Source organism: Parasteatoda tepidariorum, chromosome X1, assembly GCF_043381705.1.
Source record: "Parasteatoda tepidariorum isolate YZ-2023 chromosome X1, CAS_Ptep_4.0, whole genome shotgun sequence".
Classification (NCBI taxonomy): Eukaryota; Metazoa; Arthropoda; class Arachnida; order Araneae; family Theridiidae; genus Parasteatoda; species Parasteatoda tepidariorum.
The window spans coordinates 73,608,448-73,633,839 of NC_092214.1; the positions used below are offsets into that span (position 1 = coordinate 73,608,448).

Consider the following 25,392-nt stretch of genomic DNA (forward strand, 5'->3'; position numbering starts at 1 on the left):
ATATACCCACTTTTTTACTATTAATCTATAACTATTGTGAAATTCTAATTTATTAGCATTTTAAAATACTTTAATTAGCATTGTACTTTTAATTAAACTTTAGTTCTGCATTTTCAATTTTGCCTCGAAAATTGAACTTGAAGAAAAGTGGTAAGAAATTTTAAGCTAGCAACAAGGGAAAAATAGTTTGTATAATGTGATAAATACATTATGAAATACGAAAATAGTATTAGTTCTGAGCTAAAAACAGGATAAAAGCAGAAAAATTCAAAATACTGTTTAATTTTTTTAAATATATTATTGTCCACTTTTTCCTTGAATGATATATTTATAATAAAATGCATCGAGCATCTGAAGATACAGATTTGAATGAATGGATCTTGCAAATGTGCACTTTCATAAATTAAAGACAGTCAAGTTTATTAATAGAAAGCAATTCAAATAACAGCAGTTATAGACTGTATGAACAATAAATTATTTCGTAAATATCTTTTATAAAAGAAGTATAGAATGATATGAAATTAATTATCCATAAATGTTTTGTACCAAAATTATACATAAAAAAAACTGAAACATGGATATAAATTTATTACATTAAAATGAAATGTTGAAACTACTACATATATACTTTCATTATAATGTTGCACCCTACTACAAATTTAGTTTATCTAATCCAAAGATATTTCCATGAAAAAAAGCATTTTTTAATAATTTTTTTATAATTTTATTTGATAAAGATTGAAAAATTTTGAATTGTAAGGTGTACAAATTTTTACGTCATTTTAAGCTATGTACTTTGAAAAAACAAAATACAGAATAGTTTTTTGAACCATTATGATCGGCACTTAGTCTGAGAAAATCCGATCACTAGAACAGAAATTATTCAGGGTAATATCTTTCTTATTTTGCGCACTGTACATGTCTTATGCTCTTATTGAGTGCGCAAAATAAATTAGTAAACACCTTGAATATCCTAGAAATTATGCAACCGATTTAACTCAAATTTTATAATTTGTCATTTAAAATCACTCGTATTTTAAAATGGTGTAAGAATATGTATACAGTACAATTCAACATGCTTTCAACTCTCATTAAATCAGGTAAGAAAAAATTTATAAACAATTATTACAAATTTTTATTATATGGCAATATCTTTGGGCAAACGAATTGTGCAGAAAATTTTCGCTTCCATGAAAACTTTCCGAGATATGGCTAAATAAGCAGAGAGGGAAATTAATATGAAGGGAGCAATACTTTTAACAACGATCCCGCCGAAATTATTGGAACTATATGTTTTCTAAATTGCTATTACGCCTCAGATTTTGATGGTCAATTATCCAAATTCGTTCAAAAATTGGTTTCTTTATAGAGAGAAAGTACTTTTGTGTTAAATTCCCTTACATAATGAATAGTTAGTACTTATTAGTTAGCATATTTGAGGTTAACCTTTTGAATCAGTAAGATGGGTACTTTGTGTATCAAAATCCGATCATTAGAACAAAAGTCATTTAAGGTGATTTTTTTTATCATTATTTTGTACACAGAATTGTCCTTTTTCACACGGTATATATTTTTTTCACTTAGTATTTCATTTTATTTTAAAATATTATTGAAAAAATAACCGTTGATCTTTTGGCCTCTTAGAAATGATTTTGGATTCTTGAACAAGTATTTATTTCCTTAACATTATTCACTCATTCAAATTTAAAAAAATTTCGTAATTTTTCGATGAAGTTTAAAAAGAAAAGTTATCAACATTTTTGAAGACAAATTTTAATAAATTTAATTTAATTGTTTCAAAAGTGCAGTTAAAAAATTTCAATTTCTTAGAGGGGAAGGAACTTTTAGTTTCTTTAAATACAATTTCGATTCATTTTTTTATTGAAAAGAAGAAGAGGAAAAAGCGCTCTGATTAAATAATTTATATTTTAAATCAGAATTAGGCTTTAAAGACTTTACCTTCAAAGACTTCATCTTTAAAAAATTTCAATCCTTTTGAATAATTTCAAAAATTTCTGATTTTTAATATTTGCTTGCAACAAATTCTTATTTTCATATTTTGATATCATTATTTTGCCATAAATTCTCCCCTCCCATCTCAATTTATTGAAGTTTCTTTTTTTTTCTACAAATTTGTTTTAAAAATGGTTTCAAAATAGTTTTTTAAAGAATTCTTAAGTTGCTATTGTGCAAATATTTTGAACATCAAAAAATGTACTTTAAAAATCGATTTGAATTTGACTTACAGGGCAGTAATTGAAGATTCCTTAAGCCTTTGAAATTAAATTTTTAAAATGAAAAACTTTACTGATTAAAATTGTTTTTAAACTATTCAGTTTATTGCAACGAAATTTGCAATTAAATGGGTAATTTTAGTTCATTGATTTTGATGATTTTAAATTTATCTTTCTGAATTGGTCTACCAGATTTAGATAATGCTTTCGCTTTTCCGCCTCTTAAATTTATTAAATTATTTTACGCATTATTACTATTATTAAGAATCTTCACTACAAAGGAGTGTAAAAATATACATTAACGGAAGTGATTACGATTTACCATGTATAATAAAATATTAATTTATGGGTTTAAATATCTTAAATTTTCGTTTTTTCTTCTGAGTAATTTTTTTAAGCATCCAAAAATTTCTTTTGAAATCAAATTGATTTTGATGTTTTCAACCTCAATATCGATTCTTCAATATTCTTGCTCAATATCGATTCACGAGTTTTGAATAATGTCAATATTTTTTTCTCGCTCCAACATTCATTAAATTTGAATTCATTTATGATAAGAAGTGAAAAAAAAATATTTTAAGGCCGTGACTATTGAACACCCTATACAATAGAAAATTCATTTTCAGGTTCGTGATAACTTACGTATTTATTCCCCCCTCCCCCATTTTTTTTAAATTTTTTTTTTCGAAAACGAAAATACTCTTTCCAACTTACAGTAGGAATGTACTTTTTGTAGTTGAATTTGCCTGTGTTTTTCGCGTTTTCATTTATTTTACATTTAGTGAATTTTTTTTTTTTTTTAATAAATTCTTATATTCTTAATAAATCTTTTTTTCTTCGAAAAGCTTCGTTGAAAATTAATCGTTTTCCTGAACAAATTAGTTTAGAGAGCTATAATTCACAAAATATAGGCATTTATATATTTAAAATTCTTTCACAATCAGGATCAAACTAACCCCACCCCCTTAAAAATTTTAATTTTTTAAAATTGTTTTAAAAGTTTCTGGTAATAAATAAAGGCTTTAAAATTTTTTCAATTTTAAATTTTTTTTGTTTTTTTTTTTAAATATTTTCTTCGAATTTGTATAAAAATGCGTATTTAAATTTTGATTTTTTAAAAAAATACCCTTTTCTTCGATTAATGTTTTAATTAATTTTTGAATTGATTATCAGGAACTTGATTTATGACTTTTTGATTTTCACAAACAATTCCATTCTCTACTTTACCTTCTTTATCAATTCTTTTAAAATTTTGATTATTATTTTTTTAAGCACCTTCAAATTTTTTCCCGTCAATCAATTGATTTCGTAGCTCTTAACTCTACCGTCCTGAATATTGGTACCCAAGATTGTGATAGCATTTTTCCTTTTCTTCTCTTAAATATTAAATTTGTGACCCCTTACAGGATATAAAAAAGATGATTTCTTTTATAACTAGGAATCTAAAAATATTGATTAAGGGATTACCCTGCGGATCACCCTGTATAATAAAAAATTTATCTATGAATTTGAAATATCTTTAAGATTTTTCCTACACATTTTAAAAAAAAAAAATTTTAAATTTATCTCTGCTATTTAATTGTTTTTCATGTTTTTAATCCCGTTTTGGTCTATAAAAGTTTTAATTTTTTTATTTGTTTTTATTTATTTATTTTTCTCCTGCTAAAATTTAATATTTTTGTTAACTATCAGGACTGTAATGACAAATTAATTTTGTGCATAGGTAATGTATATATTAAAAAATGTCATGGGTGGAAACATTTACTCTTATTATTTTTTATTATTTCATAATTTATAGTTCTCAAGTTTATCTCTGTGCATCATATAAACTTTCTTTTATCTCATGTATTATGGAATATTGTGAAACAATAATAAGTCACAAAAACCAGGCCCATAGATAAGGGGTAGCCATGTGGGGCGTTGCCCCACCCATCAATGTTATTTTTTCCCTAGAAGATTTAAAAAAATAGTAAATTTTATTAAATGACGTAAATATTTATACTAGTCTATATATAATCATGTAAATACATATATTTATTTATATTAATACTTAATAAACAAACACACATGACTTATCAAATGCGTAAACACATCTAAAACAAAAAGTTATCAAAATAAAAACATATAATGCCACTCGTATTTGATTTAAACCATTTTTAAGAAGTATGATTTTTATTAAATTATTTTCACATAATAAAATTTTAATTTTGTTAAAAATCTAAATTTTTCTTCTTCTCAAAAATCGAATTTTTTTTGGCTGAATGAATTTGGCTTTTTTTTGGAAATGTTATGAGTTTAGTAGCTCAAATTATGGAATTGAAATTGTTTAAAAAAATTTCAAATATGCTCATACAAAAATATTTTCTTGAAACAAAAAAAAGTAGCAATCTTCAATTTTTGGAAATATTTTAATAAAGAACTTGCAAATCGCCCCCTGCCAAGGAAAATTCCTGCGGGCGCTTTTGAGGGTAAAATTTAAATGGTTGTGAATTTTAAAACTACTAATAGCGAACGAACTGTGAAGATATGAAATTCTCAATATCAAGATGAAAAAAGATATAAAGCCCATTGAGGGCTGTATAAACCCCGAGATATAAATTTTTGGGTTACTTTCTGTCTAAACCCCTTATCGCGCCAGAAGAGGTCGCCACGACTGTGTAATGCGCATTGCTGTCTTCCGGTAGTAATATCGGCCAGCAAACAACTCCTGTTGAAATTCTTTCGGAATGATCCTTCACAATGGCCATAAGCAGAAGTAACTTTCGGCTAGCAATACTAACTGCTTTTTATTTGCTCTTCTTGGTCATTGGAGCCTCTATTTTCTCAGCTATTGAAGCACCTATTGAAATTAGCATTATTCGTGACCTTCAAAATGAGAGGGCAAAGTTCATGCGAGATCATTCTTGCCTAACAGGTTAGACCTTTCTCATTCATAAAATTTCAAAATAAAATTATGAATGTGATATCTAAGTCCAAACATATAACTTCGGAAAAAAAAGTAAAATAAAAAGTCTTTTTTTTTCTTCTTTTTGTAGACATTTTATAAAAGTTTTCAATTTTAATTTAATTATTCCTTTTTAAACATACATTAACAAAATATGTTACTTTAAAGAGAAACATTCACCGTGTCCATATCGAGGGGTCATCGAAGGACAACAAGTTGTTAATTAAAATTTTTGGCCATGAGTCTAAATTAAAATTATTTTTTGAAAAAAAACTTTATTTTTTATCTCCAATTTATGAATACTTAAAGGGTACATTGTAGTTGTCACCTTTACTTTAAAGCAAATAATACGATTAAAGAAATCTATTTTAACCTACTTTTTTCTTAATTTTTTAAAAAAAAATTATGAAAATAAAAAAGTTTTTTTAAGTGTTAAATTTTTTTTCTTTTTAGTTTTGTGAGAGTTGGAGCAAATTATATATATATATATATATAAAAGAAAAGATTTAAACTTCAAATATTTATTGAAAAATTTTATTTTTATTAATTCATTCATTTTATGAACTTCAAACAACAGGTGATGTCAGTTTGTTTTCATTTATGTTTCATTAAATCTTAACAATAATTAAATCGATGCTTACTAGCGTGCAAATTTTTAAATTGATACGTCTGGAAATTAATACGTTATTTTAATAGGCTCTCAAAAATTGCAATGCTATTTTAAAACACACATTTCTTTCTGGGCACAAAACCTTTTATGCCCTGAAAAAACTATGTTTTCAAATTGCCTCCAAAATTTGAACTTCAAACATATAATCCGTTGGATAGTATGTTCAGAGTTTATTTAAAGAAAGTACTTTTTTGTGTCAAATTGTTGTTAAAAGGTAGAATTGCCTCATTAGCACGTTTGAAGTATGCTTTTTGGTCCATTACAATTGCATCTTAGTATGTGAAAATCCTATCATTCGATCAAAAATTATTCCTGCTTCTTTTTGGTTGGGTATGGGATTTAACCTGTCTAGAAGCATAGATAAATACACAAAAGAGATTACCACAACATTTTTTAATAAAAAAATAATGAAAATTATGTTCAAAAATTTCTTGAGATGACTAACGAAATGAACACAAAATATACTAATCATATTATTCTTAAATTTGTCAGTGATAAGTATTTTCTTTTTCAGTTTTTCTTTTGGTGTTTGCAATTGTGTTATAAAAAAATTCACATTATTTCATACTTTTATGCGTAATAATAAGAAGTTATAATAACTGCCTATTCATACAATAAATAATCATAAATTTGAAAACAATAAAACAAATAAAAATTTTAAACATAATGAAAATTACGTTTGAAGGTCTTTTTTTTTTTCAAAAGAATAATGAAATAAGAAAATAATACTTTTTATTCCTCAAAAATTTGACTCCGATATTTGATTTATTAATTTTTTTGCCATTGTTTTCCCTAAAAATTCATTCCTATATCATATTACTATACGCAATAATAAGAAATTATAACTGCTCACACACATAATAAACAACCATAAATTTGAAAAAATAATAGGAGACGATTAAATAATAAGAGAAAACAAAAATTAATTTCTCTTTCGTCCCATTTTTTTTAGTGTGTTTCTCACAGCTAAATAACTATTACTACTGTGACATTTTTAGAGAAATTGAGTTTTTTCCAGAAAAAGTTTTTGTTTTAATCTTATTTAAATATACCACATTCGTTTATTTTTACAAGTCTGTAAATATCGCATGTCTCAAAGGTCGAAGATCTTAGTAAGCGCCTGTCTTTAAATCAATGTTTTTGAAATGGAACATTGCAAGTGCATTTAGTAACTTACAATAGACAACCTTAGAGTTTCTTTCTTTTGCCAGCATATTAAAACATTAAGATGCGATCAATTTTTTCATGCGTGTCGGAATAAACAAATTTCGCCAACTTTAATGTTTACTGACAAGAAATTAAGGCAATGTCTAATCATTCTATCTTCACGCATTTAGAATTCTTTTAATAAAAAAAAATATGCTTCTAATTTTTTTTTGTTATCTATGAATGCAAAATTCAACATTCGTCAAAAAAATGTTCTTTTATTTAAGAAAATTACTTTTTGAATCTGATTTTGTACTAATATTAATTAGTATTTTTTGAGAAAATTAGGTGGACACCTCGTATCGTATGATGTTATGCAAAAAATAGTACAAGAAAATGCTATAATTATATCTAAAGTTATTTAGGATATGTGACTTTTAATTTGCTAACAGTAGCTTTAAAATTAACTTGATGTCTTTCCCATTCAAAAAGTGAACAAGTTTTAAGTTGTGTGAACGAAAAAAAATTATATTCAAAAATATTTCAAAATCATCTCTCTAATCATCAAATCATCAAAAATGTTTCAAAAAATCTCTTTAAAAGACTTAAGAGCAAATTATTATACCCCATTATTTTGTATGTTATATTTTCATAAATGTTGAAAGAAGTAATTAAAAAAAGAGCAACGTATAAGTTTTAAAGCTGAAATCATTTTGTTAAATTCTCTAAAATGTCACTAAGAACTTTGATCTATTTCTTTCCTTAATTACTAAAGTAATTTATTACTATTTCATATCATAATAAGAAGTTTTGAGAAGTCGAAAAAATCCAGGATATTTCAGGTTATAGATAAGAAACAAAATTAGAAACACAGATTAGCCAAAATGACAGCGACAGTTGAAATTTAATTTAACTTTTCAAATTGGATATTAAATGAAGTATTTACGAATCAGTAATTGAAAATTGGACTAAAAATACAGAAAAAATTACTATCTCAAAATATATTGTTTATGCAGTTTTTTTTTAAATAATAATAAAAGATTAAACTTTTATAACAATATTCATTTCGGTTTTAAAATAAACTCAAAAGATACGAAAATATTAGGAAGAAAACTAAATAAATTGTGGGAATAAGAAATCTATACTCATAAGATTAATAAAATATCTGTGTGTGAACTCATAACCAGGCATCTCGATTGTCAAAATTTTGATTAGAATTTTTGTAATAAAATTTTTCATTTTTTTTCTTATAGGTTTAATTTTAGATAGACTGTTTTTAATTAAAATTTTTTAAAGCACATTGATTAGTTTTAGTTGTTGATATCCGTTCACATGCTAAAGAAATGCCTGTATTAGCTCCTTTGTACGTCTAAAGGATGCTTTTCAGACAGTTAAGGAATTTTACCTCTTCCAAAATAGCTTAAAGAGAAAATTATATGAACTTAATTTATTTAGTAAGTTAATAACTTGTATTTTTGAATATTTCTGTTACATTATTCTGATTGAAATATGTTGCATTGAATCTAATTAACAAATTTTGAATTTTAAAGTTTCAAGCATATTTGTTTTAAAAGATTCTAAGTTATTTTTATAGATTTGAAAAAATTTTAAAAATGCTTAAAATCTTACAATTTAAAATTTCCCAACTAGGATCACACGAACACATTTCAATGAATAATGTGAGGCAAAAAATATAAAAAAAATATTAATTAGTTACTTATTAAGTAAGGAAATTCGGTTCATATAAATGTCCATAGATTAACGTGTAAGAAATAGAATTTCTTTTCGGTTTGAAGAGGATCCTTAACTAACCGTATTCTAAGCGTTTCAGGATGAGCAGTAAGTATTAATTATTGGTGAACATTAATGTGAGCACCTTTAAAAATTAGTAAAACATAATTTAAATGCACTGTGTTTTTTCAAAACAACCTTATTTCTATTGGAAATTGTGTCAAGCGGTTTCAGCTCGCTTCCGAAGGCAGCTAGTAAATGCATAAAATAAGCAAAAGAAGATACAAAATTCTCTTTTTTTTCCTTTTGCTAAGCATGTTATATTTCTTATGCGCCTCAATTGTTCCATAACTGGAAGTTAGCTGGCATCTGAGCAATAAAGATAAGGAAACAGTGTCGACACAAAATTTTTCGGGATTTTCAGATATACACTTAGAATACAGCAGAATTTGTTTGATTTAAACTCAAAAGATAATATAAAAGTATTTCAAATAACAAAAGACGTAAAAACTTAGTAAAAATTGAAACATCATAAACTCAACTTAATATTAACGCTTTGAATACCAGTGCTTTGAAACTTTAAATTCATTATGATTTTGAGTCTTTTTAGTTGAAAAGCATTAGGTTGAAAAGGAATTCAGGGGTTCTGAGAGTCAGAATTTTTTTTAACCAGTTGTGATTTTTGAAACCTGCCATTAAGTTTATATCCAATTTTTAATCCATTATTCCATTATTTTCATGTAATTATTTAATTGAAATACTTTTTAAAAAAGAAATTTCAAAACAATGTTTTTTAAAAACAATACAATAAATAAATTATTAAAAGGATATGCATTTATGAAAAATTCCATTAGTATTTCGCATCGAGTGATTTTCAAACTCAACAGCAAGGTTGCGCTTAAGGGTGGGCGAACAGGGCGACTGCCAAGGGCCGCTAAAATTTAGGACCACCAAAAATTCAGTACTGATTAATAGTTTTATAACAATTTTTTCTTTGCATTTGCTAAATCTTGGATATATTTTTACTATTCCTTGGATAGATAATTGCTACGTGTAATTATAATTTATATTTCAAAATGTGTCTAATTTCATTTCAGTTAATCTTCCTTTATATCAGGAGTGTAATTTTTGAAATAACAACGTATAATTTTTGTCCACTTTCAACATGTCAGAGAAATTTATTATATTAAAAATTTCAACTATTACCGGTCTATGAGTTTGAGTGGAGTACAATCTCTTAAGAGGAAATTGTTAAGATAATAAAAATAGGGTTGACATGATTTAGAAATATTTAATTTAAAAATAATTGATTTGAATCACATGATTTTTTTAACCATAGATTTATTTAAAAATATTATTCATGCAGTACTCCTTTCTCTAATATATTATACTTAAGGCTATGATAATAAACCATTGATATAAAATGTTGATAATAAATGTTTTATTCATAGAATCAAGGAATAAGTTGATAAATTAAGAAACTAAATATTATAAAGAGCTTAAATGTAGATAAGTATGTAACTTTTAAATTATAATTTTTTATATGTCATTTTCACATTTTAATGTGCTCATTGAAGTATTTAAAATAATTTGCTGTTTTATTATTAATAAATATACTTCAGTTATACACATTTAATTTTATACACATTTCAATACAAGTAATTTTGAAACTTATTAAACATGTAATAAAGATATCTACTCTTAAATAAAGATTAAAAACTTGTTCGGTCAAAGTTAATTTATTTTTTAAAATGTTTTCTGATCTGAATTAATTTTTCCACTCAACAAATTAGTTCTCTGATTTTGCAACTCATTAACGTTTTAGGTTTGATAAAAAAAAAAGGATTATTCCTTTGCTCAATAATTAGTTTGCAATAATTAAATAATAATATTGACCTTTTTATTATTAGTGGTATTAAGAATTTTAGTTGTAGTATTGTTAAATAATATTAAATATCATTTACGCATTTTGTTACAGTTTTGATTATTGTTTAAAGCGGAAACAATTTAAAAAACACTGATTGAAATTTTAAGAATTCAATGTTTAATATATACTTTGTTAAACAAAAAAAATAAAAAAAAAATTATTTTTACTAACCATGTTTAAATGCCTCAATGTTTCGTCCAGGGCCGCCTTAAATCCTAAACACGCCCCTGCTCAGCAGTGAAGAAGTATGTTTCCCTGATAACCATTCTCAACATTTAATTTATTTCGTTTCTTCGTTATTCGTTTTCATTTTAATGGAAACCATATTTCAGCTTATTCCTTTTCAGTTTATGCATGCATTGAAATCAAATTAAGAACTAAACTAGATGCCGCTGTGAATTTAATTGTCTAGCATAAAACCAAATTTTAAGACTAATCTTAATGAAACGATATGAACAAATTCCCATAATTCACTATATTACCGAAATAACATTTAGAATAGATCATTACATATTTTCATAATAATAAATATTCTTCCATCAATTAATATGCTAACAATCGGGTGAAAGTTATTCATTAAATCACGAGGTTCCGCCAAAAGGTCGATCGAGGGTTCCACAGCCGAAAAAAATTAGGAACTGCTGCTTTCGATAAGCCTCAACTTTTTTTGCGTCACCTCCTCGAGAATTTCCGCTTTCGTTTCTAAAAAGCTCTTCTCTATTTTTATTGTTATATTTTGATATGCCAGCGTAAAATTTATCTCGTAGCCAAGAGCGCTGCCAGCTTATAGTTATAGAGGAGGGAAATTCTTGATTTCTTAATTTTTCCAAATTGAGGTCTGCTAAGGAGAAATACGGACCCGTTAACGGACCCTTAGCAAATCATTTTATAGTAAAAAGAGATTTTTACAAAATATTTTTCTTAAAAACGGACCCTTCGCAATCTTTTTTCATTTAAAAAATTTACTTTTTTGTTAAGCATTTTTCCCATGAAATAAACATTCAGCTTTTTCGTTAAATTAATTGACTTTAATTTTTACAATTATTAATGTGCTAAAAGATCGCTAATCTAAGTAGTTGCTACAGAAGTAGTTATAAAAGAAGTGCAACTGAAAAAATTATTATTTCAACACCAAATAATAATTATTACTATTTACTTTAATTCATATAATTAATTAAAAAGTATTTTAAAGCTGTAAAACTGAATTACCGTCTACTATTTAAGTGAATAAGCATTTACATGAATTCATTACACTTTATATATATGTATGTATATATATATATATATACAGTAGATAGTACCTTTCGATAAAGATATCAAGTACCTTAAATGAATGCGAANTACATATATATATATATATATATATATATGAGTCTAGTCGAGAATTTTTTAAATTAGCTGAATGTCAGAATGCATTTTTTGAAGAATGAGTAAACGTTCGATTGTTTCATTATTTAGGGCACAAAAACAGCTTCTAAAAATGTCTAAATAAGAACCAGCATAACAATTAGGGAGGTGGTAGCATATTGATTGCAACTGCGTGGAAAGGACAATGTATAAGAGACCAGCTGCTTTGAATAGAAAAAAGATCTTTTAACGAAATATCGTATTATTTCGAGACACTAGAAATAAATCGATACTATTTAGGACTAGTACAAATTACTACATTTTTTTTTTCTCATTGAGCTTTATTCACTGTTTTTTTTCTAACAGATTTGCATATTTGAATGAATTAGATGTTTTAAAACTGTTATGCAAGTTAATAGTTTAAATTTAATAAAAAAAAAATTTTTAATTTGGCAATGAATTTTAAAATAAAATAATGTTAACTATAAAAGTTTGAAAATATGCGGAAATAACAGATTGACAAATAATTTATTGATACTTCTTGTTTATATAGCTGATTTTATTGTGTTTTATATTTATTTTTTTTTTTTTTTTNTTTTTTTTTTTTTTAAATTTAAAAGAGGTGAGGTAGACGTAATTCTGAAAATCGAAAGATTTTTAGCAGAATTGCAAAAACTCATTTACCTAATCATAATTTCTATTAAAAAATAATTTTTAATAATTAACTAAATTTAATAAGACTTTTATAGAAAATATTCTAAATTATCAATAGATCAGTTGAATATTTCCCGAGAAGTAACAATACCTTAAAATCGTACCCCATACGACGTTACGTTTTGTACGTTAATACCTTAACGTAGATACCATTAATCATGAAGCTGAAAAGTTTGCACGATAAGAGTCTCCAAAATATGATGATCAGATCGTTTATATATAGGGCATAGCACAAAATTTCCTCTCGTCAACTCGCCATTAGCAACTGAATATTTAAGGCCAGCAAGTAAGTTTTGTGTTATAAAATGTTGTTTCAAATCAAACTACCATATCTGATCCAGAATTGAGAGTTTCTGTTTACACGCTATAAATAGGAATGCAATAACAGAGTTTGACTGCAACTGATAAATGATATCTTAGACTCGAAAGGAAGCGCTGTACAAAGTGTTATGAGAACTCTTTAATTTAAATTTCTCTTATTTTAACAACTTTTAATGATCTGTGCAATATACTGGAGCTATTGAAACCTTATGTCAACCTTATTTTAAGTTGATAACAATACAATTATTTTTTTTTCGATAAAATGTAATTGTAAATATGCTTCATTTTGTCAGTTTTACGAAAAATATCAGATGCATCTATATAAATTTAGAGCTCCTAATTTTGTATAATACTTTCGTTGTTTTGGTTGCCAACACCTGTTAACATTGTAAAAATTGGTTCTATTTTTCGTGCAAATAGCGGTGAGCAAAAATTTTATTCTGATCATTTATATTATTATTGATTTAAAATTTCATGCCCTTATATAATGTGTTCCACCGACCAGGTGGCCGAGTGGTTAGCGTGCCTGACTGCGGAGCCGGTGGTTGCGGGTTCGAATCTCGCTCAGGGCATGGATGTTTCTTTCTATCTCTCTGTGTTCTATGTTCATTCTCCTTTGTGTGTGTGATTATGACCCGCCCTATAAACGGGTTTGTGGTTGCGCGACGTGAGCGACGCTGCTCAATACCTCCTAGAGGAATCAAGCCCCACAACGGGTTACTATAGGCGATGATGACGTAGTCGAGTTAGGCCCAGAGGAAAACCAGTCAGGGTAGCTATTTTTTTCGAAAAAATCCGAATCTGATCAAACGAGCCATTGGCGATATTCTGAAGTATTGTAACCTGTGTACGCATTCAGCCAATTGGCGAATATTTTTGATTAGAATTTGTAAACAACCGTCGGTGTTCTGTTGTAAACGTTCTTCGTAAAATTTATATTTATTCTACAAATGTTATAAATTTCAGCATTAATTTAATTCTTAGTGTTATGAATAATGGTATTTAAATGCTGTGTACCAAACTGTAGAGGAAATTACAAAGTTGATGGTACAAAAGTATCTGTTTTCGGATTTCCCAAAGATGAAGAATTACGTAAGAAATGGCTTGCCGCCATACCAAGAGATTTTGAAGTTACAAAGAATTCTAAAGTGAGTAATATTTGTTTTTATTTTTAAAAATGTAATTATGATTCTTTATTATATTTTTACTTAGAGTAAATTATTTTAAATTGTGGATAAATTAATCGTAATAATTAAGTTGTTCTTATCAATCATATCGAAACTATTGTAATAAATTTTGTGTATAATGACAAAATAACTATATAGCTATTTTTATATATATATATAGTTATTTTTATAGAGTTTTATTTTATAAAAATATTAATAATTTTAGTATTTTATTAAATTTTTGCTCAAACTTTAAAACATTTTTGTTTGACCGTAATATAATGTAACTGCTTAAAGCAAATTTTTTTTTATTTGATTTTGAAATTTAAATCTCTTAATTTTTCTACAAAAATCTATTAATTTTTCATGCATGAATATAGTATATAATATTTATTTTAAATGCACATATAAATAATGTATTCATTTTGTTATAGGTATGTGAGATGCATTTCAAGGAAAATGACATTAGGAAAGCTGTGGAATTTGTTTGTGAAAAAACTGGAAAGAAAACAGTTGTGCCCTATGAACAACCAAGGTTAACAAAGGAGGCTATTCCATCTATATTTCCTGGATGTCCAGAATATATGACCAAAAATGAGCCAATTCGAGAAGAGCCAGAGGCAAAGAGAAAAAGAATAGAAATGTGCCAGTTGGAAAGCGTCCTTGCTGAAAGTTTAGAACTTTATGAACAGCATAATGTAAAATTTAAAGTAGATACTCTAATTGAACTGATAGAAAAATCTAGTTTAGTGGATTTAAATGGTGTTTTTAATCCGGTAAGTATTGAAAATAGTTTTTCTTTTGTGAAAATCAAATTTGTTGATCAGGTTCCCACATATATTACTGTAATAGTTGATCAAAATCTATCTTTAAGTGTTTTTATTGATAATGTAAAGATTAAGAAACTTCATGATTTAACATTTCCTCTAATCATCAGTAATGTTCAGCAAATTTCAAATGTTTTATGTTATTTAAATAAGTCTAATGATCTAAAGTTTGATAATATTCCAAATCTTATTAACTCTATAACTGTCCAACTTACAGAATTAGAAAACTTAAGCTCAGATAATCAAAAATTAGGTATTAACTTTCTAAAAGAGCAGCTATCTTTACTTTTTACTCAAAAAAATCAAAACCGATACTCTACAGACTTTCTCATTTTTTCTTCATTGTTTTTATCTATATCTCCTCATGCATATAATTTTTTGAGAAGCAGTGGTTATGTTATTCTACCGCATCATTCAACTATAAAAAAATTGATTATGTCATATGATATTAGTCCTAAAAATGAATCCACTGAGGAAAACTTCTTATCTTACATTAAACAGAAATTTGATTATTTAACTGATGCAGATAAAACCGTTACTGTTATGATAGATGAAGTCCATTTAAAACCTTTTTTTGACTTTAAGGGTGGCGATATATTAGGAGCATCATATAATTCTATTGAGGCTGCTAACTCTGCCTATGTTTATATGGTGCAGAGTGTGGAATCAAGTTTCAAAGATGTTGTAGCAATAATGCCAGTAAAAACCGTGAATGCTGATGCACTCTATGAGTTTATTAAAAAGACATTAATTGGTCTTGAAACTATAGGTTTTCATACATTTTGTGTCATAAGTGACAATAATTCTATAAACCGCAAGGCAATGTCCAAATTTTCAACACCTCCTAAAGTTCAGGTTGAATATCCACACCCATTTGATAGCAGTAGAAAATTATTTTTTATTATTGATAGTGTTCATATAATTAAGTGTGTTAGGAACAATTGGCTAAATCAAAAAAATTATAATTCTTGTATGTTTTATCCANTAACCAAAAAGGAGACGCTGATGAATTCCAGAGAGGAGTAGCAATGATGATTTTCTTTTAACTTCACGATGACGAACTCATTTATTTTGTGTTATTTCTGTGTTTGTTTATCGTCCATCTTTATGTAAATTTAGCGTTTAATATATGTTTTGTTAAAGTACAGTGCCTCTTATTTTCAAAGACGACCACTCATGCCGTCCCCACATATATATATATATATATATATAATGTGTTCCTTAATTATAATTCCTTAATATATATATACAGGGTGCGGCAACAAAAATCCGACCAACAATTTCAACATAACTTTATTAAAAATAAATAAATTAACAAAATGTAATAAAAGTTATTAGAATAGACTTTTACTAATAAATAAATTTAATTGGTTTCAAAAGGACCATTTTTTACAGCGATGTAGAGGAGCAAACGCGCATTGAAATTTTCAGCAATGGGCTGTAAGTTTTTAACCTATGTAGATAGTCTTTAATCTTTTATCTTTCTCATCCAGCAGAAGCGATTGCTTTAGTTTTAGGAGACCAAACTTTAATGCGCAGAGCAAATGAGCGATTTCAAACTGTCGTTTTCCATAAACAATTCTAAAATAGTAGATCTTTTGCTTGACATTGCAAAAAAGTCAAAAAACAATACCTAAATTGAGAAATGTATTATAAAATATTTTATAATTAAAATAGTAGACAAAAAGCAATGAACACATAGATTAAAAAGAAATTAGTTAACTTCTGTTCTATGATGCAATAACTTTGTCCGAATTTTATTGTCGCACTGCCCTACAATAATGGAGGAGACACTTTCAGTTTTTTACTTTTCTTAAATTTCTCAAGAAATATTTTTTAACTTTAGAGTTGTTTAGTTCATGCGATTTTTCAATATGATTTGTTGTTGTTGTTGTTACTTTACGTCGCACTAGAGCTGCACAATGGGCTATTGGCGACGGTCTGGGAAACATCCCGGAGGATGATCCGAAGACATGCCATCACAATTTTGATCCTCTGCGGAAGGGATGGCACCCCCGCTTCGGTAGCCCGACGACCTGCGCGCGAAGTCGAGCACTTTACGGTAGCACAGTTTAACGAGGACCAATACCGCACACCCTTGGTCACCACGCAGACTGATCCAAGTGGTCACCCACCAGCACACTGACCGTAGCCAGTGATGCTTGACTTCGGTGATCTGCTGGGAACCGTGTCTTAACGATCAGTCCACTGCGGGACTCAATATGATTTAAACCTTTCAACAAGATAGCAGTAAGATTTAAAGCTTTCAAAGGTTTGAGGAACGGACAATAATCTCAGAAAATCAAGCAATAAGTTTGTAACTTGTATCTGTTTGGTTTTTATTTGCAACTACCGCATAAAATTTCATAAGCCTAGCTGAAATATTTACAGAGATATGAATATATATATATACTATATATATATGAAAAAAACTAATGTTTTTGTCTTATATTTTTTTCTAAATTTTAAAGAATATTCAGTAAAGATAAGACAAATTTCTGGAGCAATTTAAAGTGTAATACAAAAATTTTGCTTTAAAATTTGAAAGGGTTGCTTAAAACTACGCAAGATATGAGTATTTAAAGTAGTTCTTTTGAACTGAGCATGAGCGAAAAAAATATGAATTTTTTTTCTCGTAATTTTGTAGTGAATCGTATGTGGCAACCAACGAAAAAAGTCTAATATGAATATCTTAAAAACGTAAAAAGTTTCGAGCTACTTTCTTTGTAGTTTTTGTACTTTTTAAAATAAAGCTCAATGTGATCAGGGGTTTTCCACACATTTTATTTTGTAGTATTGAAAATTACACTACTTTTTAACCGGACAGCCAGAACAAAGTAAAATTAGTGGAAAATCCCTGATCATTCAATTATTTATTAATTATTAATTAGCATACTTAGTAATTAGCATATTTGAGGCTTTATTAATTAGCATATATTAGCCTTTGAACCGTTTAGATTGAACCATTAGATTTTGAACCATTTAAAACGTGAAAATTCCATCATTACAGCAAAAGTTGTTCACGATATCTTTTTTTTTAATTGCTCGCTGGACTAGTTAGCCTAGATGTGATGACGAATACATTTGACATTCTGAGTTCCGTTTTTACTAATATTCTTACTTTATTCTTATTCTTTTACTGTTATTAATTTAAATATGCATAAATTTATTTTATTTATTGAAATATTTTTTAATTTGTAAATATTGTTTGATACTTTAAACAAAGTATTAATTCAATTTTTGGTAAAGTAATGGGTATAATAATTTTTATGGATAAATTCTATTGGTATAATCAGTAACTAATATAATTAAAAGTTTTAACACACTTCACTTATCTATTCTCTTTCATTATTCTATAAATTCCAATCCATTATTATAAGCACTTTTAATACATGTTTTTATTATAAAATTTATTATTATAGTTATGAAAAAATAAACTATTAATGTATTTTGAATATCAAGAACTATCTAACAATTAAAAGAAAACTAATGATAAAATAAAATTTTTTGTTTTTAAATTTTTATTACTGTAATACATAATTTTTTTTTTAATGGCGGCACTTGGGGATTGTCCCATTGGCCACAGAAATGCCAGAACTGCTGCTCTCTTCTCGTTACCCAGTGGGCACCTGTGGCGAAGCCACGGCGGTGGAGCAGCGTCGCCCACGTCACACAACCACAAACTCGTTTATAGGGCGGGTCACATTCACACAATCACACACACAAAGGTGAAAGGACATAGAACACAGAGAGAGAGAAAGAAACGTCCATGCCCTGAGCAGGAATCGAACTCACGACCAACGGCTCCGCTGTCAGACACGCTAACCACTCGGCCACCTGGTCGGCGTAATACATAATAAAAAATAATAATAATAATTTTCTTTAAAAAAAATTTTTAAAAAAAGGATACCACTTGCAATATTTGAACCGCAAACGTTTGGGCGTCAAATAAAGTACTTTACCGTCAAGGCCTCTGCGCTGTCGGTTAGGTTGAAACTGTGGCTAAATTTTTTTAACACTAGAAAGACTGAAACTTAGTATATATATCTATATTGCCCAACAGCAGTCAAAATGGCAGGATTGTAAAAGCATAAATAATGTGTAAAGAAATTTGTTTAAAATTAATTTTTAATTTTTTTTTACACTATTTACAGTTATATAACAAGTTATTAGTAAATATTAATGATAAAAAAATTATATGTTGCACAAAATTCTAAGAAATCGTGTCATTATATACATCATTGTTTTTCTAATTGAAATTAAAATCAGTCAAAATGACTTCCTTAGGCAATCTAGTGTTAAGGAATGGATACTTTAAAGTCGTATTTATATAATACACCAAATTTCTTTAAATTTCTAAGGCGTGTCAAGGCCCTCAACTTGTTAGAATTGTTGCTACCAACGCCACTCAATAGACCACCGCCAATTAGGCCCAAGGGATTAGGTTTGTATTAGTTTATGTTTCGCAAAAGTTTTGACATAAGACTTTTCTTGAAAGACATTTGGCAAGCGTTCAAATATAGTAAAACATACAATCTAAATTCGATAAATAATCCCAAGAAACTGAAACGGTAATATTGTACTTAATAAAGCACTTCATTCGCTTCAAAAATATACAGAATAGAAATAACAGACTGTTATTTTCAAACTGTATATTTTTGAAGCGAATGAAGATTTTAATCTAGTACTATAGTGATATATAATCTAAATATTATTCTATTATACTTTTCTTTTTATAGAAAATTTTTTGCTGTATATGTTACTGAGAATGATCGAAATGGGTGGACTTCCACCGGTGAATGTTGACAGTCGCTTTGGTAAATGTCCGAAATATATACTAGGTCTAGTTAGGTGCCCATTATACATTTGCTCGGTATGCCCTACATCAATGTTTTTTAAGGTTCAGTGCCACTGCCGGTATGTATTTAACCGGTACTCCAAACACTGATGTTTCTCATAATCTATCTTCAGCAGAAATATCGAATGAATATAATAATATTAACGAACAAATTAATATCAAATCGGATACAACAAATATTTCGGACATAGCGATTGTTGACATTCACCGGTGAAAGCTGACATTCGGTCATTCACGGTATGATATCTATTAGAAATATTACTTCAGTGTAAACTTAAACTATAGGATGTTTCTGAACTCCACTTTTTCATTTACAAACTTAGAGAGCAGGTTGATCCATTACAGGGAGTCCTCAGCGGTTTCCCCTCATAGTTTGTATTTAAAAACATACTGCATATACCTGTAAATATTACCTTTTTTTTTTGTTTTATGTTTTCCATTAAAACTATATTTTCTTTACTAAAAATTATTTCTATTTTTGGATACCATTTGATATTATTTCCTAATCTAAATTAAATCATATTTTACACTGAGCTGGTGCTAAAGACCATTGAAAATTAGGAGTGAAAAGTTATGTATTAACTTCTGAGTTCAAACAAACCAATTTCCCGAATCAGAATGCCATAAATTATGGTAATTAATAATCAAAATAATATTAGATTTTATATATTATTAAAAATATTAATTAAATTTTTTGTATAATTTTTTTTAATGACCAGGGCTATTTTTTTTATACCAATAGATTTAAAATAAAGAGTGCAATAGTTATTATTTTTGATTTATGTTCCGGTTTCCATATTATGATACAGTTTAAGAACGATATTACGATCCCTTTCGGGCAAACGAAGAAGGACGCTATAACATGAATTTATGCACAAAATATGAATTCACAAAAATACTATAAGCATTTACTGAAGACTAAAAAATACTAGAGAAGACCCCCAGAATGATAATTTCGGAACTTAGGATAGAACGATCGTTTCACTCTTTCTTCATTCAAAGGGAATTCAAAATGTTTCACATTTAATGTGCAGTTCAGGGAAATAATGGTTTAAAACATTTTTATACAAAATTAACAATATAAAAGTTTTAATGCTGCTTGCAACGATAAATGATAAGATCATTTTTAGTAAGCTTCAAACTAAATTTTAACTTCAATTTTAGCTTTTAAAAATTTATATTTTTAAATTCTTTTTTTGTTATACTCTTTCACGTTAAATAAACATTAAACTTTTTAGTTGAATGGATTGATTTATTGAATTAATTGGTACTAATTTAGCTGAATTAATTGATTTATTGAATTAATACCAATTTGGCTGAATTAATAGATTTATTGAAGTAATTGATATTAATTTTGTTGAATTAATTGATTTATTGAATTAATTGAAAAACAAAAAAAATTTTTATAACCAAATTTTACATTTTCATAGCAATTAGATTTAAAATAATGAGTGTGATAGGTTTATAAATAATGGTTTAAAAAATATCTTTGAAACTTTTAATAAATCATGCAAGTCATTATCAATAGAAGCAGTTTATTTTGAAAACGATAAGATTTTTGACGCTTATTTTCGATGTGATTTTTATGTAAATAAAAAAAAAGAACTAAATTTTGATCACTATAGGAATGAACTGTTCAATGCAGACGTTCTAATTAAAACATCAATGCGTCTATGGATTAAAAACGAAATGGTAGTTTTCTTTATGACGCTAACTTTTAATACCAAAGTTTTCTGAGTAGGAATAAATAACCTAATATCTGAGAATATTGTTTACAACTGTGTGAAAAAAGATTTCTTTTACCTACATCGTGATTCTTTGTAATTGCCAATAATACAGATCGTGCTTATTTTTAATGAACTAGAATTCGTAAATAGCTTGCATACAAATCGGTATATCAGAATGTATTGCAGCGTGTCGTATGGGCATCTTGAATACCTCTATTTTAATGACAACTTTCAATATATATGTACCAAATTCTTGCAAAAAGAATAAATAAATGAAAAACTGGAAGTAAAAAAAAATGCTTATTAGAGTAGAAAATTATTAATTAAGTTGTAAAATCAGAAACTCTTTCAAAGTCTAAACCATAATTGAGGTTGGGAAAAGCAATAGAGACATTAAAACAGTTGTCTAATTAGACAGTTGAAAGAGAAAAAACAATTTGTCTAATAAGAACGTCCTTTGAGCTTCAGCCACAAGTTTTCGCTCTATTTGAATTCTAAAATATACATCAGATCATACTTATCTTTGAAAGCCTGTTCAAGCTCGAAGCTTTAAATTCCGAGCGATAAAATTCTTTCCTTCCCAATACCGTTCGAGATTTAATACGATGTCTCAAAAATCAGATGGCCAAGCTTCAGGCAGAAATACAGCCAAAATACAGAAACTCAGCAGCGCGACAGCCTATCGAGAGCCAAGGCCTACTGTGCCCATATCAGTTTTCTTGACCTTTGGCTCTGGGGTGCAGGAGCAGTTGTTCTGGTTTGCTGGTCAGCAGACAGCGGAACCCCCAGTGTTTAGTCCCTAAGCGCACCTGGTACTCTTTTTATCGACCCACTGAAAGGACGAAAGACAGAATTAACTTTGATATATATATATATANAAAAAAACACGAAGAAAATTAAGAAAAACAATAAGTATCATTTATTGCGCATAAGCTGCAAGTAAACAGAACTCATTAGATGAATTCAAAATGAAGATAAAACAAAGGAAAATTACAGACATATGAGGGGAAAAAAAAGGGGGGGAGAAAAATAATAAGAGAAACTGGGGGGGGGGGAGAAAGAAAGAAAAAGGATAAGAAAAATTTAAATATATATTTATCAAGATCTCGAGCCTGAAGATTTTTTCCATTGAGGGTGTTTGTTTTAAATATAAGGAAATGAATGCAGATGGTAGCTACATTTTTAACTGTTACAATTATGAGTTAAATACTTAAACTGGGAATCATTTAAAAATTATTTTATCTTTTGATTGGATTGGATGTCTGCCAAAATTTAAAAATGAAGAAGAAATTAAAGAACAACTGAAGTGAAGTTTTACTTCCAGCTTATTACGAATTATTCTTAGGGTTTTCATCCCATGTGAGGAGAATTGAAATAGCGTCAAATTATTTACTACGAAAGAGGTCTGCAAAACAACTTTTTTTTTACTGTCATAGAAAAAATATATAATAGAAAAAATTCCATAGATAATAAATAATAAACATCATATATGTTAATAAAACAGGACAACCTATAAACAGAAAGTCAATATAAATAAAAAGAAATAGATACAAAGATAATTATATTTTTATCTTAAAAGAAGCTACAATTGCGAAATAAATGCTTAAAATTATCAATCTTTAAAAAATACAGTTTTTTAATTAGATTGGATATTTACCAAAATTAAATTAAACCAAAATTTATATAAAACTCTACTTCTAGTTTAATAAGAATCATTCTACTGTTTTTCATCTTGTGAGAGAAGTGAAGTTGATTCAAATTATTTACTATGAAAGAAAACAACAACGATTTTTTTTATTTTATAAATAAAACGATATATGCACTAAACAATAATATTGTGTCTCTATAACATAATTTTATAATTTAGTGTCGGATTTCATAACTTCATTAAGAGTTAGCATATTTGAGATGAACCCTTAAATCATTAAAATTGACTCTTGGTATGTGAAAATTAGCACATTCGATCATTCGAGCAAAAGTTATTCCAGATTTTTTTTTCCTTCCCTTTTGTACCCTAACGTGTATGTGTAATGTTATTCCTCATGCGTGTGATTACAGGTCACGCAATAGGTGCTTTGTTCCATAATAATTGACAACAAGATAATTATTATGAGACAGATGCCATATTATTTCTTTTATGTACTGGTCTCAATGTCTTGAAATGTTTTTGAAAATAATCAATAGATAGGAAATTTCTCATTTAGCAATTTACTAATATAATTCATATTAATGTAATGAAAATATTCTCTTTTATTTATTGCGAAATGTTTTATTTAGATGAGGCGTTAGAACATTTTATTGTGAAAATTATTGCTGCCAACAATCGAGGAGTTTCAGCAGCTGGAAACGCTAGCAACGAATTAAACTGGAGCTTTGGACAGTCAATATTTTTCTCTAGTACAGTTATTACAACAATAGGTAAGCATCTTACTTTTTTTCACTTTTTAAATCTTTTCGATACTTGTAAAGTTAAAAAATCATAAATAACAGATAAAATATATTTGTGAGTGATATTAACTTTATGTGTAAATATTCTTTGATTTGTCCTATTAGTGTCCCAAAAGATATGACAAAAATAAAAGTAGGAAGTCCCTAACGTTCAATCGCAATTCTGAGAAATTTTTGCGGAGATACAATATCCGGATTGTAAATACAATTTCCGGATTGTAACTTTGAAGGTCATGAATCAAGATCATAATAATAGGTTATAAATGATAGGTTAAATCAGCAAAAGTAATTTTTTGTGCTTGATTTCGTCAATCGCTTGTACAAATCCATTACTACGGTGGTTCTCAATTTTTTTTTCGGCTAACGAGCGCTAAATAATCAACCTGTTTTCAGCGGAACCCTGTCTTTATAAATAAAGTTTATTAAGATAATAGTGAACGTTATAACCTATAAAAGACTGTTTTAAAAATATTTAATTCGATCCTTTGAGTGAGTAATAAAAAGATCTTCTACCTCCAGTGTCGGTTTTTTACGTAGAGTCGAATGAGACTAAATTTGAGACGATAAGACTACCGTCAACTGGGATTACTTTGGCTACCAGGTTAACTTCAGTCATTGTGTAACAAAATTTTCTGTGATATAAAGCAGTTACTCATTGGGCTTTGAGTGCTCTGTAAATACTATGGCTATTAATTGTAAAGCTGGCAAGATTGAAGCAGAAATGCTTCCGCTTACTTGTAGTTTCTCAGTCAGAAAATAATTGAATACCAAGGAAAAAGAACGGACCATGCCCATTTTTCACAAAAATGACTATTAGAGAGCAATTCGTTACATTTTGATTATTACTAAGTTTTGACAAAATAATAATATGAGAAAATTGGCTCCTCCCGAAAGTTATTATTCAGTGAAAATTGGCCATGCCGTGGAAAAACCATTCATTTCCGCCGTGGAAATCATTTTTTCTTCTTCTCCGAATCAGCTTTTATGGAGATAATCTGTTCTTCAATTAATTCCTAAAGTGATTGCTGAGCAAGCAGTTGGAGCATCCTAACAACCTTGACCCGAGTAGTCCGTGGCAATAGTTGGTAAATTTCTCTAATCATTATATCATTATTACTATTTTATCTATAACAACTATTAGAGGGAGAAGTTTTATACCTTAATTTTCATTTAGTTTTTTATTTGAGCAATGTTACTTCATGATTCCTAGGATAATTAGGGTCAGTTTGTCCACCACTCACTGTAATAGAAGGTCAAACCGATGCAGACTCCTGCACAGATATTTCTACTTTTGACTTAACACAAATCATTCCCAACGGGAAAAAAAAAAAA

General features: G+C 27.8%; 2 protein-coding genes across 2 annotated transcripts in view; both read left to right on the forward strand.

Annotated features, from left to right (window-relative positions):
• Window positions 1–4,884: 4,884 nt before the first annotated feature.
• Window positions 4,885–25,392, forward strand: part of LOC107442988 (potassium channel subfamily K member 1) — a 45,510-nt gene continuing 25,002 nt past the window's right edge. Inside the window, exons 1-2 of the mRNA XM_071187798.1 lie at window positions 4,885–5,148; window positions 23,890–24,030. Coding sequence (XP_071043899.1) covers window positions 4,974–5,148; window positions 23,890–24,030 — 316 coding nt within the window. The 5' untranslated portion in view covers window positions 4,885–4,973. The remainder of the gene's footprint in view (window positions 5,149–23,889; window positions 24,031–25,392) is intronic.
• Window positions 13,762–16,053, forward strand: LOC122272620 (uncharacterized). Its single transcript, XM_043056493.2, has 2 exons — window positions 13,762–14,182; window positions 14,635–16,053. Exons 1-2 carry the CDS (start codon window positions 14,030–14,032, stop codon window positions 16,051–16,053), a joined length of 1,572 nt encoding a protein of 523 aa, XP_042912427.2. The 5' UTR covers window positions 13,762–14,029.